At 46.3% G+C, this 18,006-nt stretch overlaps 1 protein-coding gene across 1 annotated transcript; it reads right to left on the bottom strand.

Moving 5' to 3' along the window:
- Positions 1 to 1,280: 1,280 nt before the first annotated feature.
- Positions 1,281 to 10,675, bottom strand: CDCA7 (cell division cycle associated 7). Its single transcript, XM_080399593.1, has 10 exons — positions 10,421 to 10,675; positions 8,656 to 8,796; positions 8,148 to 8,258; positions 6,460 to 6,717; positions 5,943 to 6,020; positions 5,018 to 5,203; positions 4,476 to 4,616; positions 3,895 to 4,044; positions 3,180 to 3,316; positions 1,281 to 2,864 (listed from the first exon to the last, which is right to left on the bottom strand). The coding sequence occupies exons 1-10, from the start codon at positions 10,616 to 10,618 to the stop codon at positions 2,834 to 2,836; spliced, it is 1,431 nt and encodes a 476-aa protein (XP_080255719.1). The 5' UTR covers positions 10,619 to 10,675; the 3' UTR covers positions 1,281 to 2,833.
- Between the last annotated feature and the right edge of the window lie 7,331 nt (positions 10,676 to 18,006).

An 18,006-nucleotide genomic window follows, 5' to 3' on the forward strand; every position in this document is an offset into this window, starting at 1 on the left:
CATGAGGGTTTTACCAGTAGAGAGTATCTTGGGACAGCTCAGTCACCCTGCTTGATCACTTCTTTCCTGTTCCTCTTCAACTACAGGTCGGCTTTGCATAATCTTCTGCCAGAGTCACACTTAACTCCTCTCTCTAGGCTCAGCTACACCGACGCAAAAGCAAGCAGCACAATTATCAAACACAGTTTCAGCACTGTCAGCCTGCAATCAGGCCCCCCCAAATAATTCTCTGCTCCAGCACAGAGCTCCCAAGAGAAGTTATTTCAGAGTTTGGTTGGCGGGGGTGGGGGGCGGAATTTAAAATATATATATAGCAACAGGCACCTGACTTTTTACTTGTGCCCAGAATGATGATATCCTCCTCCTCACCCTTCTCAGCTCAGGACATAGGCAACTAGTTTAAAGTAAAAAAAAAAAAAGAAAAAAGTAGGAAAAAAAAAAAGAGCAGAAGGGTAAGCACGTAGCACATGTGCTTGAAGTCTGTATCTGGTCTGGACTCAGCACATATGTATTTCTATCACAAATTAGTCATCAGGTACCAAACAATACAATCCAAGCAGCATGAATATCAATGCAAGCCTGGTTCAGGGACACGGGGCTGGGAAAAGGAAGATGTCCTAGTCCACCTGCTCCCCCAGGTATAACAACAGAAATAACTGACTCCTTTAGTTTGCAACTAAAGTTTACCTGAAAGGTAGTAAAATTTAAGTACAGCTCTAGTGGGCTTTTTAAAAACAGTTAACAGGCAAAAATTCTAATCCAGAAAATTTTCATTTTCAAAATAAAATCTTTGTACCGAACACTGTAGATCTGAGTAAACCTAAATACAGCAGTCTCTGTGGTATGATGCAAGGTTTGCTTTTAGCTCGGTTCTTTAACACTGTAGCAATCAGAAGGCAAGTCCAGCAATTAGAAAGAAAAAAAAAATTAAAAATGGCTCTGATCTCTCAGAACATGTATTTCTAGAGTTCCTTCTTCACAAAATGTACCTAGAGAGTAAAGCACTCTCCAACTCAGATTGCACAGCTCTTCACACCATAAAAAAAGAAAGGGTAGGAGATTTTCAATAGGACAGATGATTTATGAAACAGAAATGCAAGTCTGAGACATAAATAGCTTTTCTTTCTAAATTCCTCTCCCCTCCCCCACATACTGATGTAATCCCCAGTAAGGTATAAACTGTGGATCATTATGTATACACACAGCACAAATACTGTACAAGCAGGTAAGTCTAAGTCTAAACCCATGCCTTGTTCTATTGCTCAATAAAAGCAAGTTGATTCTTCTACTGTTTGACTGTACATTTATTAACATTACATTCTAAACCTTATACAAAGCTTATACAGTAGTTTCCATAACCAAACTAAGCGCTTTTATACACTTTGTGGTCCTCCAGATGCAGTTTTCATAGCATCTTCTTTTCTACAGCACTGAGTACACAAGACCCCATCCACACACAGAGCACATTAAAATTCTTCAACTCCATTTTTGCTGTACTCATGGTTCATTAACATCATGCAGAATAGCCTTCTACAATAATGCAGACTCAGATACAGAAATATGGCTGGACTGTTAAGGAGCAGACCACAGCACTAACCACATCTCTAAGTGCTCACAAACTGTATGCAACCCACCACATCTCCCTTTATTTAAATTTAAAAGTCTTTTTGACGAGGCAATTGTTCTCATCCATTACTATAACGAGGGTGTCCCTTGAGAACATTGTCTATTTATGTTTATGCCACTATGCAACTGGAAGAGCAACTCGCTTTAAGCTGGACTGTAGTTTAGAAAGTCTTTGATTTTTAGAGGTGAAAAAATTCAGGCTTCTAATTCCAGCCATTGCTTGTCATTGCCCCCTTTCCTAATAACCAAACTCAACAGGTTACCATCTTTCATCCACTTGTAGTTGGCCAACAGCCACATGCCAAGCCCTGCCTGGAAGCATTCCTCTTCCCCAGGACCAGTGCTGATTCTGCAAAGCAGCAGTTCTGCAGTTGCAACAAGAGCAGGGAGAAGAGAACCCACAAACCCAGTAATTTAACAAAGGGTACAGACTGTTTTTAGGCAGAGTAGTCAGTCCACAACACATACCAGTACATTCATGTCCCTGTCATGACTATGCAGCAGTGCTAGTGCTGGTGCTGTGGAAGCTTGCACCAGCCGCCTCCTCTCAACTGAACAAAAATACAAAGCACCACCTTGGACTGTCCCTGCTGCATTTTCAGTCACTCTGCGAATCTCTCTTAAAATGGTCAACGTGCTCTTTGAGTATAAATATTGGTGCTTGGAGACTGCTCAGCCACAACTTTTAGGGCTTCCCTTTTGACCTTAAGAAGGCATTGTTGTTTTACAGAATTTTAGCTTCTATTGAATCATTTATGTTCCGTAAGAGTCTGTACTGCAGAAGAAGTTGGCCTGAAGTGCTTGGTTCAGTGGGGAACAGTGCCCTGAATTTTCAGAACATCTGTATATTTTTGTCATCAACTACAAAGCATAAATACACCTGCAGCACAGATCACTGATGAGTAAGACCCTATCTCCTTTTGGGGGTGGGGGCGGGCAGGGTTATTGGCATGAAAGCAAGGACTGATGCTATCTGATTTGCAAAGCTGCTTAAAAAGAAAACAATGGCCTGTGGGCAAAGACCTTCATTAAACAGTTTTCCCAAGGATTATTTGCACTGAGACAAGTTTAAGTTCTTTATCCTTTTTTACCCAGAAGAGAAGGGAAAGGCAGCACTGGCTTTGTAGTCTCATTTGATTAAACAATTCACTGTAGGCAATAATATGACATTGGTGAAAGAGTACGCAATTTAAAGACAGTCACGGCTTCAATCTTCCATTCCAAGTTCTTGTTTCAGACTGAAAGACAAGTAGAAACGTGAGTTAGCTTGTGGCAAAATACTATTTGGAAACTGACAAATTAGTGGAGGCCCTGACAATGAACACAACTCAAGTTGAGAGCCAAAAGACCGAGTGGATATACCACTCGTGTTGATTAAGAACCAAGATGTCAGAAAAATCATATGGCGAAGTCTCAGATTATTCTAAAGGCAATATGGACTGATGGTGAGATCTACCTGACAAACTGGGATGTGGAGAGCTCTCCTCTCCCTGTTTTGAGCTGCTTATCCCACTTGGTGGCCTGACTCTGCTCTGACATGATGGCATACTTACCTTTTCAAGTAGGCATGGACATTGTCATAGCCATGGTACTTGGCCAGATAGACCAGGACACCCGTAGCACATCGGCCATCTCGCTGTCTGCAGAAGCTACAGTTGCAGATTCCACGACATGGTGGGCACCTCCAGGTCTAAATGGAAGACAGAACAAGCCTTTTTAACTGAACTGGAATATACATAGTTCACATCCACAACTTCAAAAAGGCCCTGCTCCACACAGAGTTCTGCTGTGAACATCAGTGCTGCAAAAGTTGTCTAAACCAACGCAAGAGCAGATTCTTCAGTTCTAAGGGATTAAACTCTCCTTTGCCTGCCTTGCACATAACCACAGGAAGCATGCCACCCTGCTCAACTCCTGCACCGCTTTCACAGCCCACAACAACAGTACTTTGTCCACAATACGGTTTCTTTCCTTAGGGCATTAAGCACTAACACAAGGCAGAAGAGAATATTATTCTGATACTCAAATACGGAAATGTTGGAGCTCTCCTCTCATAGTTAACTCCTGCAAATAAAGCTACAGAAGCATTAACTACAAGGACTTCTACACAACACAAGCTACTATGAGTCAGTTTGACTCAAATTAGGACTGCATTATGTACTACAGTACTGTAAGCAGTTCCCCTGCTCAAACTCTTAAGCTACGAGTAACTTGAGCAGAGAGATGCATTGGTTAAGCACAATAAAGCCAATATTAAAAGTATCTTACTGGATCCAGCAACGCTGTTCTGACGTCTTCTCCATACCTATTGCGGAGGCATGGCCCACAGAATTGGCCCCGCACTCCTACACAATCAGGGTTACGACAATTTGTCTTGGTGTCTATGGTTTTTTGGCGACACTGATGACAGGTGGATCCCTAGAACACAGGAACAGTTCAGGAAACAAGACATTAAAGATGGCTCTTGAGTTAGGGGAATAGAGCATTTAACAAGCAATCTCTTTGGCAGCTAGCAGTGCCTATCCTGAAACAGAAAGCCACCCTGCAAGTTTGAACCAAGACTGTTGTAACACTGCACCTTCAGTATCTGTTACTCACTTTCCTTGGCTGGTATCACTTAGGTACTACAGTTGTTCCAGGCTGAAAGCAAGCTAACTGGCTTGGCAAAGACCATTCTATAAATTCAGGGAAAGACAACAGATAACATCTCAAGATCTTAGGCATACTTCTCCCAGAAAACACACACATTCTTCCCCTCAGTGGGAGAGAGTCCGCTCTACTTGATACTAAACCACAAGCAGGAAATAATTTCAAAAAGTATGCATTTCACAAAGCTGGAATATACTTACCATGGTCCTGTTATATACTTTATCTCTTGCAGATCCACAAATATTATCCAGTTCTTCTTCTGTTATCTCCTCAACTGGACGCACAACGTGTGGAAAAGCCATGGCACCACGACAACCCCTCCTGGGAGTTCGGGCTTCATGCTGAATAGTGAAGACAACACTTTTGTATTAGCTTCAGCAAAAACTCTACAAAAACAATGTGAGGATCTTCAGAGAAATGCCAAAGTCTCAAGCACCTATCATATTTAAATAAGAGGTAACAGATCTTTACAAAGATGTAAGATATGGATGCAGCTTTAGCACCTTTCCTAGGGTCTGTCACCTTCAGGGTGCCTAATTCCTGCTGGAGTGCAAGAGGAAGCGATTTTTCAAAGATAAGGCAAGGGAAAACAGAGAACACATACAACATGCTATTTTCTGTATTTCTTCCCAGGCAACGGCATACTCATAATCTTTATCAGTTATGTATGAATTGCTATTTTCTTGATACAAAACCACCTTCATGATCAACGTGCAAAGGGAGAGCTAGAACCTCAACTTACCTCCAGGTATTCATCAGACATCTTTCTTCTTCTCACTAAAATGTACCGGTCATCATCTTCCTCTTCCGGTAAAGAAGGAGGACCTTCTATGAGGGACCTGGATCTTGTGTGAGGCCGAGAACTTCGGTCTGGGTTCCTCCTCAAAGCACTTCTGGGCAGTGAACGCCTTGAAATTTGCTTTGGCCTCTGGCAAAGTTTAAGAGCCCTTAATTAAACAGGCTAAAACCCAGACAGCTCTTGTTCCTGCTATGAATTCCTCCCCCTGAAAGACACCTCTTCCTTCTGTCTTTCCCACAAGGAAGTCTCCCCCGTCCCAAATCAGAAAACACAAGATAAAAACATCCTAGGCAAACTCATCTTGGCCATTCTGCAAGCTGCAGAGAAATAATCAAAAGCAATTTTGCATCTGTGGAGGTGTAAGGTACAGTAATTCCCCCATGCAGCAGAAGAACCCATATCTATGAGGAGTTGTGACTTGTAGTGTTGTTCCCATCTTCACACAGCTTACAGGTAAATTAACAGTGAAATTCATTACACTGCCAATTCACAACCCAACCTTCTTTACGGAGTTTGTTAAGCCAGACATCAGGGTTTTTTTTCAAGGTTCCAACCTCGCAGAATATTCAGGCTTGAGCTTCGAAGTCTGAGCTGCCTCCCTTACCTCCGACCTTCGTATAAATACATATTTACACACACCCTGTTTAGTTTTATTGGCCTGTGAAGATGCCTAACCTTTATGAATTAATCTGTTTTGCTTTATACGGTGGCAAATCAAAAGAGAATCGCACAATGAGGGTGCCTGTTTTAGGAAGCAATAAAATTCTGAACTGGACTTTGATTTACATGGTTTATTAGAGCCTTGTTTCATAACATCAGAATTTGACCATCAGAAATCTGAAAGCAAACATAATAAGTTTATACTTACATGACTGACAGTTGGCAATGACTTTCTCCCAGCAAAGATACCAGAAACATTTTGCAACTCGGCCATTAGTTTTGCAAGCTAACAAGGGAAAGAAAAGGAAGCAGAGCCTTAAAAGGGTGTTTATGTGCCATTACAGACTATTAGATTAGGGCAATTGGCTAGAAGTACAATTACTTAGTGGAAAACAGTCACTCTTCAACTTTTTACTTTTATGTCTTATTTATGTTCTAGTGACTGCAGGTAATTTGAAAATGCTCAAGCTTATTATGCTGAAGCCCTGTTCTTTAGGCTTGCAGCCTATGGATTTTTACTAAAGTACTTAGCCTCTGCATTTTCACATGCCAGTGGGCATAAAGTATCAGATTTAAGTATCAGGAATGTAAATTCCTCTTAATGCATTCACACAATTCCCATTAGAGTTACTCTGGACAACCAAAGAGGTCCCCTAAGAGTCAAGGGGTGGGGGAGTGGGGGTGGGAAAGTAAAGAGACCCCCAAGGGGAACACTGAGTACTTGCCATTGCTTTGTTTTCCTTGATGTTTAAAGCTCTCTTTTCTAAAAACATGGCACCCTTTTCTTCAGAGTCAGAGTCTGGATCTGAATCTGGAGCAGGCACCAGCTTTTCAGGAAAAGGTTCCATTTCACCCTTCCTCCTCTGTGATCTTCGAGGTGGAAACTTCATGGCTACTTTTAGAGGAATTGGGCATTTCTGCCTTTTCTGAGCTAACTTACTTTCAGTACTTGTGTTATTCTCCTCTGAATCAGACTCCAGTTTCTGTGAACAAACCAGAATGGAAACATATAAATACAAGTGATTTGATCTTCAACAATATTTTGTTTGGGGGTTGTTAAAAACGCTACCTGGCTAAAATCTATTGACACTTAGGTCACCAGTCCTAGTGCTCAAGTAACTTGGGTGTGTGTGTGGTGGGGTGTATAAGGGGGCAAGGGGAGAGCAGGGCATGAAGATAAAAAAACCTCACAGCGTGCCACACTGTAATGCTGCAACACATCAGAAAAGGACCTTGACTTCAGTTGCAGCAGTCTTAGCTGTCTAAGCAAAGACAGTCTGTAGGTGAGTGTGAGAAAGTATTGCCTTTAAAGGGCTCCATATAGCAACATATTGTAATTGGCTGTAAAAAACCTACAGTTTTCAAAGGGTCAAACCAAAGTTTGTAAGCTATCAAGAATAATCATCTCTCAGTATCAACGTCAAGTGAAAACTTCCTTCTACAGCCAATGAAATACTTATGAATAAAATCCCAGTATTTTGTATCTTTGAATTCTGATGCCTCACTTACAACTTTCTCAAGAGCCAAGGGTTCAGCAAGGTCAGAAATTAAATTCTTTAGTTAAAAAGTCCATTTTGCAATAGGCTTTGACTCTAAGACTGTCTTATTTTGTTCATAAGTTAACAACAGGCTTCCTGCTTCATTTGCATAGACTGTCAGTCTCAAACAGCAATCTTATTTGCACAGGATCTTATTAAACCAGGTATGTGGCTCTGGTTGCCCATTGTCTGTAGTTACTGATTCCTTTGTCTCCTACTTTTTCTCTTTACTGTTGTGTATTATTTAACTCAGACTCGTCCTCTTCCAATCAGACGTTATTCTTTTCTAGCCATTCCTCAGCATGTTTCTGAAGTTACAACGAACCTATTTTACATCAAACATGATACCACTTCTGCTTTCTCTACTAAATACCAACTATTGGTCTTTTTAAGCAATAAAACTGCTCTTGGACTGCTGTCCAGGAAAAGCAGGAAGGTGGATTTCACCTCCTACCACTTTTTTTCTACTACTAAAAAAGTACAGCATTTCCTGTTACATTGCCAAGAGCGCAGGTCTGACTGTATGTCAATAGGCATAGGACTTTTCCTCAGGTTTGCTGGAGTCCATGGGCTAGCATAACATTTCCCATTGAGGAAAACTGGAATATTGAGTCTAAGAGTAACATCCAGCAAGGGCAGTTTTAAGAGGTTTTCTATTTCAAAATCCGTATGGCAGATTGTATTCTGAACTTGCAAAGCACAGGATCTTGTGGGCTTTTTACAGAAGCAAAAAGGAAATGAATGGCTACTTAGACTGTACATTAAATAAAACAATGCTTCTTTATTTGACTTTCAAGCCGAAGCTGCCATTATTTTTAATTAATAACATGTCAGAATTTAAATTTAAAATTGCAAACTAAACCAGTCTGTCTTACCAATGCATCTTGAATCTCATTTTCTGAAAAGCCACAGAAGGACTCATCATCAGAGGCCTCATGAAAAATTTTTGCCAGTTCTTCTCCAATATCCGACCTAAACTTGCGTTTCTATGAAGAATAAAATAGCCTTTAACAGAAGTTGTACAGAAAAGGATTCACATTTACAAGTGCAATATAAGCAAATAGCTTTTTTAATAAAGAAAAAATAGTTAAGGCATTTAACAAGGCGTTTCAGAACCACAGCTGGAAATTATAAGGCATGTTAGGTTAGGTGACATTTCAAAGGCTAGAATAACTAACTAATCCGTTTCCAACTACCTAGAAGCATAGCTGAAGAGCAAAATGAAATTACAGCATATAGCACAGATTTATAACTACTATACAAAAACATAAGCAGAGGAAGCAGTTTTAATCATGCACACTTACAAACTTTACCTGCTTCACATTTTTGCAAGCTTTACTAGCAGTGCACATTCTGTTTTACTTGTTCTTGTACTGTACTTACAGCGTTTGCAAAATTATCAGAACCAAAACTATCACAACTGTCATCAGAGGATGAGGATGTTTCCATGGGAATCAGTTTTGTATTTCGGAATGCTGTATTTCGGAATGCTGTGAAGTTTTTCCTTCCTGAACGACCTTGGTGCTGCAAAAGGGCAACAGCAACAGCATTAGTAAGAGAGAACTACTGTAGCATACTAGCTTTTAAGAATAACCTTACATTGAAGTTTAAGAGGTTTGAACATTTTAGGATGTTTAACAGGATGTTTAGGATGTGAACAAAGGTCAGCGGAATTATCACAGCTTTGAAGTAATTCCCAAAGTTAGAAATGGAAATAGTTTCTGCTCTATTTCTTATCGTTGTTAAAAATGCATGTTGTTCAGTATTTGGAAAGACTTCTTTCATAAAACAGCCAAGTAGAAATATACACAAAAATCATATCCTTCATAAGCATCCCATCACAAGCAATGCTGGAAAACAAAGCACAACTACACAAATAGTACCTGGAAATCTGCTTTGATTTAATTACTTTTTATGCGAGGCAAATACTAAACACTCCGCAGTTGTTAAGGAAGGAGCCAAGGACCATATTCACAAAATAGAGGAGCCCTGAAACAACCATTCTAGACACAACAGCTTGCTCTCTTGCTGATTTTACTACTAGGTTGAAAAGGCTTCAGGTTTTTACTTCCCAGGGAACGTTCCCACCGGCAGCGCCCCATTTTACCGGCCGAGGGTGGCAGCGGCCCGAAGGCCGAGCGCGTCGCTCCCGCGCTGGTGGCTGCCCAAGGCTCACCGTTACCGGCCCGCTGGGACCGCCCGCCCGCCCGCCCCACCGCCCCTCCACGAACAGGGTTTGAGGAGCGGCCAGCCAGGGCCAGAGAGGCCTCCCCTCCCCCTCCCCGGCTCCCTTCAGGTCGCTGCTTCTCCCGGCGCGGACCGCAGCCGCCCCGAGGCTCGCCCCCGCCTCACGGCCCTGCTGGAGCTGACGGGGAACCCGGCCGGGCTCCGGGCACAACAGCGGCGGTTTCTGGCGTCGCCTGCCGCGGCTGAGGGAGCGCCGGGCCGGAGGGGCCCCCGCGGCAGGCCGGGAAGCACCGGCGGGCCGCCGGCACGGCGAAGCTCGAGCCGGGAGCCTCGGCAGTCGCCACCGGCCCAAAAACGCGCCTTCCCGCCCGGGGCGCGGCCGGCGGCCCCCGCCTCCCGCTAGGCTGGGGCCGCCCGCCCCATAGCGACCCCCTCCGCCCCGCTCCCCCGAGCCTGGGGGCTCCACGCCCGCACGGCGGGGCCGCCTCCCCCCTCCCGTGAGGTACCCCCACCCACCCGCTAGCAGCCCACTCCCCGCGCCACCGCCCTCCCGCCCCCGGTCGTAGCGGCGGCCGGGGCAGCTGCGAGGCGAGGGGCAGAAGACGGGGGCGCCGGGCCGCCTACTCCACGCCCAGAGCGGCTCCAAAGCCGAGCCCTCTACCCCAGTCGTGCGGGCGAGGGCACCGCCGTGCACGGGAAGCCCCAGGGCCGCGGCGGGGCAGCAAGCCCGGGGCTGCCCCTCTGCGTAGCGGGGCTGCCCCCGGGGCGCCCGGCGAGCCCCAGCCCAAAGGCTCGCCTCGCTTCACCCCGCCCCGCCCGAGCCCAGCACCCTCCCCACAGCCCGGCGTGAGACCCCGCAGGGCCGCGGGAGAGAGCGGCACCAAGGCCGCCGCCAGCAGCGGCGACCCCGCAGCCGTCCCGGGAACCCCGCGGGCAGCCCCCCGCCGCGGGCAGCGCTCACCTGCGGGCGCGGCGGAGCCATGCTGGCGGCGGGGCGAGCAGCGGGGAACTGAAGGTTCGCGCCAAAGCGGCTGGGAGCGCGGGGGGGGCGGGGCCCGACGGCGCTTTCCCCGCGTTGGCGCCCGCGTCCTGGCAGATGCAGTGCGCACCCCGTCGGGATCGGGCACCCGGCGTCCCCGCCCCACGGACGCCCGCTCATCCCTGCTACGAACACCTTAGCTCTCTCGAGACGCCCCGGAGCGTCTAGTGCGGGGGTTCCCGTTGGTTTTGTTTTGTTTTTTTTTTTTTTTTCGCGGTACGGGGTTTGTGTAGCTGCCAGGGCCTGGTCCTATGGCGCGAAAACCTCCCGGGCGGAACGCGGCGGGACTCGCGCGCCAGAGGGGAGGGGCGCGCGCGGGGCGGGGTGAGGGGCCGGGGGAGCGCGCTTAGCTTCGGACTCTGCGTTTGAGTGTTTTTAATTTCACGTGCCAAAGCGGGGTCTGTTGCCACCGCTCTGCATCAACCCCCCAGCCCTGCCCGTCAGCCGGGGCGCGGGGGTTCGCCACGAAGGGGGGCGGTGGTCCGCGCCCGGGCACGCTGCGCCCCGAGGCCCCGCGGAGCTGCCGGGCGCCCCAGCCCGCGAGGCCGGGCGGTCACTGCGCCTGCTGGGGACATGGGGACAACCTGCTCAGCAGCAGCCGCCAGCAACGGGGCGCGGCGGCGCGGGTCGGCCTGGCCATGACAGGGCGGTGACACCCGCGGCCTCTGCTCCCTGGAGAGTCCAGCGGTGCCAACGGGATGTCACAAAGAGCTTGGTTGCCTTGCGCTTTGCAAACAAGACACTACTTGAGAGCAGGCCGGAAGAAAATAGATCGTCAGTTGTTGCAAACCATTTTATGTGATGTTTGTAAATCTCGTTAAATCAAATGCAGCTGTTAAGCACGTTATTTTGGCAGCAACGGTAATGGGGAAGTAGCCGCATGGGATTTGTGGCCCCGGTGATTGCTATAACCCTCCATTTATCCGGCGGTTTGCGCAGGGCTCGATGCAGCCGCTCAGGTTATGCAGGTGCCTTCCCGGCGGCGGGCGAAGGAGGGAGGCCCCGTGCGCGTGCAGCCCACGCGCAGCCTGGGCCTGTGTAAAGCAAACCGCGAATCGTCTCCAAGCCAAAGCCTGTAAATAGGCTGTGGCACAATAGGGTACAAGGGCCCTTGTGGAGGTTTTGTTGTCTGTGGGCGTTACTCTTCCTGCGCCTGCTGCAGTCCGTGGTGTAGAAGTATGTCCGTTTGAAAGAAGCCTGTAATTACATACTTACCTGCACTGCTGGCTTCTCACTTCTCAGTGCATGCACAAAAGCAGATGAACTAAACCTGCTTCTCGGGCAACCAGACCGCACTCGATTCCTCTAAATCCCCGTTAGTGGAAGATTGCCACCCAGATGGTTTCCAAACAAGACAGCTCAGCTGGGAAGCTGGCAGGGGTGGGGGTGGTGTTTCCTGAAGTTTTATGTACTTTTACTTCTTTCAGAAAAAAAACCCCGCCTTACAAATACTACTTTACTTGCATAGGCAAAGAGATCCAGCTTCTGAACAGTAACAGCCGGTAACATCTTGAACCATGATCATCAGGATTTTACTAGAAAAGTAGCCAACCTTCACAGCTTCTAAGAGCACCACATGAAATGTTACAGAGTACTGATGGAGCTAGCTGAATCCGTACTTCCGACTGCGGTCAATTTTCCATTTAAGGCTTAATGGAAACAGCATTCTTCAAACAACACGTAGTCAAATGGGTTTCAAATTAATAGGCCAGGGCAGGGACTTTGTGGGGAAAATGGACAGGGCATTTTGTAGACCGTATTTTCAGATCTTTTTTAAAAAATATGTGAAAAAGAATTAGTTTATTGAAAACTGTGTGTCAGCTCACATATTTTACAGAAGACTGGGGAGAAGGGGGCAGGAAAGGGAGAAGAGAAATGGGAAGTATGTGAAGAGCAGCGGCTTCCCTTCTTATAGTACGAGGCACGTATGCTCAGTGGATGGGCAGAACAAACCACCAACTGGCTTCACTGTGACGGAAAAGGTTTCATAATGTTTGTTGAGACGCTGGCAGCACCACTGTCCTTTTTACAATGGCTGAGGACATGCAAAGCTAAACCCAGATGAGCATTGCATTTTCAGCCACATTTAACTCAAGTTAGGCTAATATGAGTGGAAGAAAACATCCCTGCCTGTTCCGTCCCCCTGTCCGGGTCCTGCATGGCCTGTCCAGTACTACCAGCCTCTGTCTTCCCTGCTGCCCAGCTACAGGGCAAGCTCACTCCTCGGGGTGTCAGCAAGATTATCTGGAGTATTTTACCAGGTGTTTCCAAGAAAATAGTCCTTCAAATGAGTTGTCAGTATACGGTAGCAGCCCTTTGAAGATCTAAGGGAATTGGCTGAAATTACAGAGGGACGTGCAGTAGATTGAGCGTGCAATGTCTTTCTGCATCTGTCTGGGGGAATCAAAGTTGTTTACATATTAGGAGCCTCAAGCAGTAGCAAGAATACAGACCTCCAACAACAATAGCTCCATTGTCAGAAACAGTAAATGTGACCTTTGGTCCACCGGCGCGAAGGACAAGCAATGTCCTCCATGTCACCCCACAGATTTCGGCTGTCAGCATCGCAACACAGCTTTTCTCTCTGGAGGCATAACTCCTGCTGCCCTATCCCTGGCGCTCCGACACACTTCCTATCTTGACTATGGACAACACACTTTATGCTCTATTTCCCCCCTTTTTTTCCCTTTAAATTGGGGTGATAGATTTCTACCTGCCTAAAATAGCATGTGGATACATTTATTAATGTTTGTGTGATGCTAGTAATTATCGTGATGGCACTTGCAGAGTGACACAGATTTACAGATGCAAGTATTCCAGTGGAAAGGGAGAATTTGAATTCTCACGACTGCAGAGTAAGTACCTGTAGCACAATGGAATAACACATATCTTAGCTCCATAGAAAAGAATAAGATTGTAGCCACTAATGACAGTAATTAAAAATTTCTGTAAGAGCTGTCCAATCACCTCTTCATCTGAGCAAATTATAGTGTGTTATTGAAACTGTTAGTGCAAAAAAATTAAGCTAAAAACATTTTGCATTAAAATAATCAGACATTGATTTATGATGTAAATTGTAAATCGGTAACCTATAACACACACTAATTGTTTTTCTCTCTCTTGAAAGGTGTGTTTCTGTAAAAGATCCAATCACACATATGTATTTGTTCACATGTCACCCTCCAGTGGCTAACGCTACTATACAAAGACAATAAGGTGTATAATCAGGTAACCTGCTATTGATTGCAACCCAGGAAGGACACTTGTTCTTCTACAGAAGCAGGAGGATATCCAGTTTTGGAGATTTAATTATAGTTAGACCTATACACGTTTGCTGGACATAATTTTTTATAAAGTACTTTTTTACTGTAAATACGTCGACATTGTGCTCTGATAAGTAGAACCAGAATTTTTAAAATAAATGTAAATTAAAATATTTAGCACATATAATCAGTTTATAGCCAAGACCAGCTGTAGCAGCTCCACAAAATGCCTCCACAATGCAATTAGTATATTTTTCCATTTTTCTCTTTCCAAGGAAAAATAGATTTTCTCTTTCCAATTTAACAGGTTTGTATCTCCTTGTTCTTTGCTGTATGTTCCTTATTAGTAAAGCCTGGCTGCAAATGCATCCTGCATGTTGAATTGAAGGTGGTCATGTCTGATCCTATTCGATACCATGTTTCTTTGACGCAAACTGGCAACACCATAAAAATGGAAACAATAAGAGATGGAAAACCAAAGGAATAAATACAGTCCAGGGAGAGAAAAGGTGCAGTCGATAAACACTTCTAGGAACCTATATCCATCAGCACACGAAGAGAACGGCTGAAATGTGGTCAGTTTTGATAGAAATCTTAATGGTTATTCCAAGCATACATCGTAGCAGATCATTCGGAGCCTAGAGCGTTGTGATGCACATTATGGGAATGTAATTATAATGCTCATTTGAGTATCCTGTAGCCATTCCACAAAATGCGGAGCAAAAAATGTTGATCAAAAAGTAGCTATTGTCGAAATGCAGCAGCCACTTTTAAAAGGTCAAGATCTCAGCCTTTCACTCTTGGGCTTTGATTTGTATTTCCCTTTGAAAACACAAAATAGATTAAGTCACATCATAAAGAAATTGCTTACAAAATGTTCTGCAAATGCATAGCTGTGGGAAACAGGAGGCTATCAGAAAATAATAAAAAATACTTACTGCAGTCTGGTTTTTTGCCCCTTTATGTAAGCTTTGCCACTGCCTCTTAGCGAATGTTGATTTGCATTGCCTTCACCAGCCTTCAGCGAGATGTGGTTGCTGGGAGAGGATGGGAGTGTGGAGACAGGCGGTGGCTTAACCTTCTCCCCAGGGACCTCTCTGCTGGCAGCTCCCTCAGGAGAGAGGAAGCAGAGCTGGGGGGACAACAGGTAGAAAGACTCTTGGGGCTTGCTACTGCCTGCTGGGGGTCCCCAGGGTACACCTCAAGGTTTCAGGCCCTTCTTGTTTTTTCACAGCACGAGGGAAATGCCCTCTCTCTGCTGCAGGGAGCCCTCACCTTTCTTGCTAAGGCAGGGAAAGAAATGCGTATGTTGAGCCCCAGGTATATTAAGCTGCTTCATTCTACATGGCAAAGCATTCGTGTCTGTAGTCTGTCAGCACCTGCAAAACCACTTCATGGAGTTTCTAGGAGGAGGCACTGACCCTTGGGGCAGGCGGGCAGCTGGGGTGGGAGTGGTGGGGTGTTGCTGGGGTGGGAGCTGCAGAGAGGGGCCCCATGCTTCACCCCTGGCTCCCAGCCACCGCAGGCTGCTGCTGCCTCCCAGTGCCATTCCTCTGTCTTCTGAGATGTTAATCTCAAATGCCCTGTATTTACATGTACTCAAATGTGATCTTGGCTGACCATTATTAGTGTTATTGCGGTAATAGACTTCTCCTCCATAACCTCTAACTTTTTGCAACAAATTGGCTTGAACTGCTAAGCTTTTGCACTTCATTAGATAAGAATATTATTTAAAAACCCTTCTATGGTGGACACATATACAGAAAATAATTGTCAGATGTAATTTTCAGAGGTAGCACAGCTACTTGGTTCCATTTTAGTGACATGGGATGTCAGGGGGGTTCTCAGTGGGGTTTTTCCATAGTTACAAAAGCAACTGCCAACTTTCCCAGCCTAAAGCAGTAATAATAATAATAATAATGATGATGATGATGATGATGATGTCAAAGCGCATTCTCTGGCATAATAAAAAAAGTCAAGTGCTTATCTTTGATACATGGTCCAGTATTCTTGGCAGCAAGTTTACAGAAAGTCTTAAAATACTTGGGGCTTGATCCTCAGCAGCACTGGCTGAGCTGGTGAGGACAGTGGTAAGGGGTGCCCTGGCCAAAGGCTGTTGCTCTGAGTAGGAGGGAGGGGACACACAGAGGGTTTGGGCAACTTCTGCTCCTTAAATCAGCTCAGCAACTCGCCAGGTTGTGGTCAGCATATGGGGTTTTGGTGTGTGCCCAGGGAGGGTGGCGTTGCTGTCAGACATGGCCAACTGCTAGAAAATAATCAGTGGGAAAAGATTACAAAGAGCAAAATTGCAGCAGCAAATATTTTCTTTAAAAAGTAAGCAATGCTCAAAAATACCCATCCCTGTTTCACACCAATGCCAGTGAGAAAGCAGGTTCTCACATGGCATTAGCTCAGCCATGGCAGTGGCAGGGAGAGGTACAAATGGGCTCTCTCCTCTCTCAGCTGAACAGGAACTGGGTTTGCTTTCTCTAGCATTTCATGGAAATAATTGACCAGCAGCAACAACACCAATGAACACCAGCTCTGAAAGCCACCGTTCCTGGGAGCACGGCAGTGTTTTGCCCACTGGCATGGCATCACGGAGATCTGGCTGTAGATGAGGAGACAGAGGGGTCACTGGCATCCCCCCTGCTGCAGGCAGGTCTCAGCAGCTGGTCATCCCATCCCACCCAGTCAGTGTGACCACATGCCCCCCAGCACAGAGGTACAGCACACTGTGGCAGCAGTTGGGCAGGCTGGAACCCTGGCAGCCGCGTCTCCCAGCAAAAAGGAGTTGACGGCCACCCCATCTTCCCTCTCTGACCATTACTTTTGCTTATCTTCCTGATGCCTGCAGCATAGGCATAATGTTTCGGTACATCTTTTGAAACCAACGAGGCCAAAGCAACAACTAGAAATGTTGCAAGAGAGAAAGATTACAGCCTGCCCAAATCAAACACTGAGCTGGGTGGAATTTCTGCCCAGGCCACAAAAAGCAGCCTCTGCAGCTCCACTGCCCCGGGACAGACAGACAGTCTACTCATGTCACAAAGGGTTAGGGTGAGGAACAGCCCGGGGTTGTTTATGATTTTGGGGCCCCTTGGACTGTTCAGTGGGCTGTCACCTCTGCAACAATCATCCTTCTGTGAATTTGCAAAGGCTTTGTGGGACAAGGAAAGGCTTGTGTGAGAGGCTGAGCTGGGAGACGGGTTACTTTGCTGCTTCATCCTCTTCCCACCCAGGCAGATGAGCAGCTACAAAAGCCCTCTGAGCCGCTCTGCGCCTTTCAGAAATGCCTTCGGCTCTGTCAAGCAAGCTGCACATGGGCAGGCCCCTCGAGCCCTGGCTGCATGTGAACAAAAGCAGTCTGTGTTTGCAGGACTGGGCAATGTTTTTGCTCCAGGGAGTCTCACATTCACATGCTGCCCACTGTGCTTTGGAGCAGAGTTTCACAGGTGCTGGAACCGCCAGGTGGTTTGCAGCACAGCAGCAGACATGCCACTGAGCTGAAGGACACAGGGAACATGCCCCCCCAGATCGCCGTCTCTAGGCCCCTTCCCCATGCAGCACCATGTCAGACTGCTGGGCTGGCTGTCAGTCCCTCTGTGGAGCAGGTGCCTGCAACACTTGCCTCTTACGACCAGTCCCTCTGACAGTAGCAGCAGGTACCACAGCACTGCTGGGGAAATTTGTGTACTTAGGAAGCCAGTATCCACCAGGGTCAGACCCAGCTCTGGGACACCTTGCAGAGCTAAAGAAGGATTGTTAACCTCAGTGTTAAGTGCCTACTCTCCATCCTCCTGTTTTCCTTTTCTCATTTTTTTGAAGACATTACTAGGTATATGGGAAAGTAAAAAAAAAAAAAACGTAAAAAATTGAATCACACATTTTGTTGGCAGAAAAAGAAAGAAGTCTCAGCATCATTTTTGATCATGCCATGAGGACGTCAGCTGCAGCGGGGAAAGCCTGTAAGGTTTCAGAAAACCAAGGACCATAATGCTGAGGTTAACCAGCTCTTCCTGTCTGAGCTGAGCACCGCTTCCTCCCTCCTATTGCACTGGCAGGGTTAAGAACTAGCAGCTGGAGAGAGACGCTGCTGTTCACCCTGAAACCTTTCTGCAGATGTCTGGCATCCAGGGGGAGGTGGGCAACTCTTGTGATTCCCACAAGATCCGGAGTAAAATGTTGCTGGACGAACAAACAGATTCTGTGTAAGCTCTGACAGTCAGTCTCACACTTTCATTG

The sequence above is a fragment of the Falco punctatus genome (genome assembly GCF_963210335.1).
Source record: "Falco punctatus genome assembly, chromosome: 8".
Classification (NCBI taxonomy): Eukaryota; Metazoa; Chordata; class Aves; order Falconiformes; family Falconidae; genus Falco; species Falco punctatus.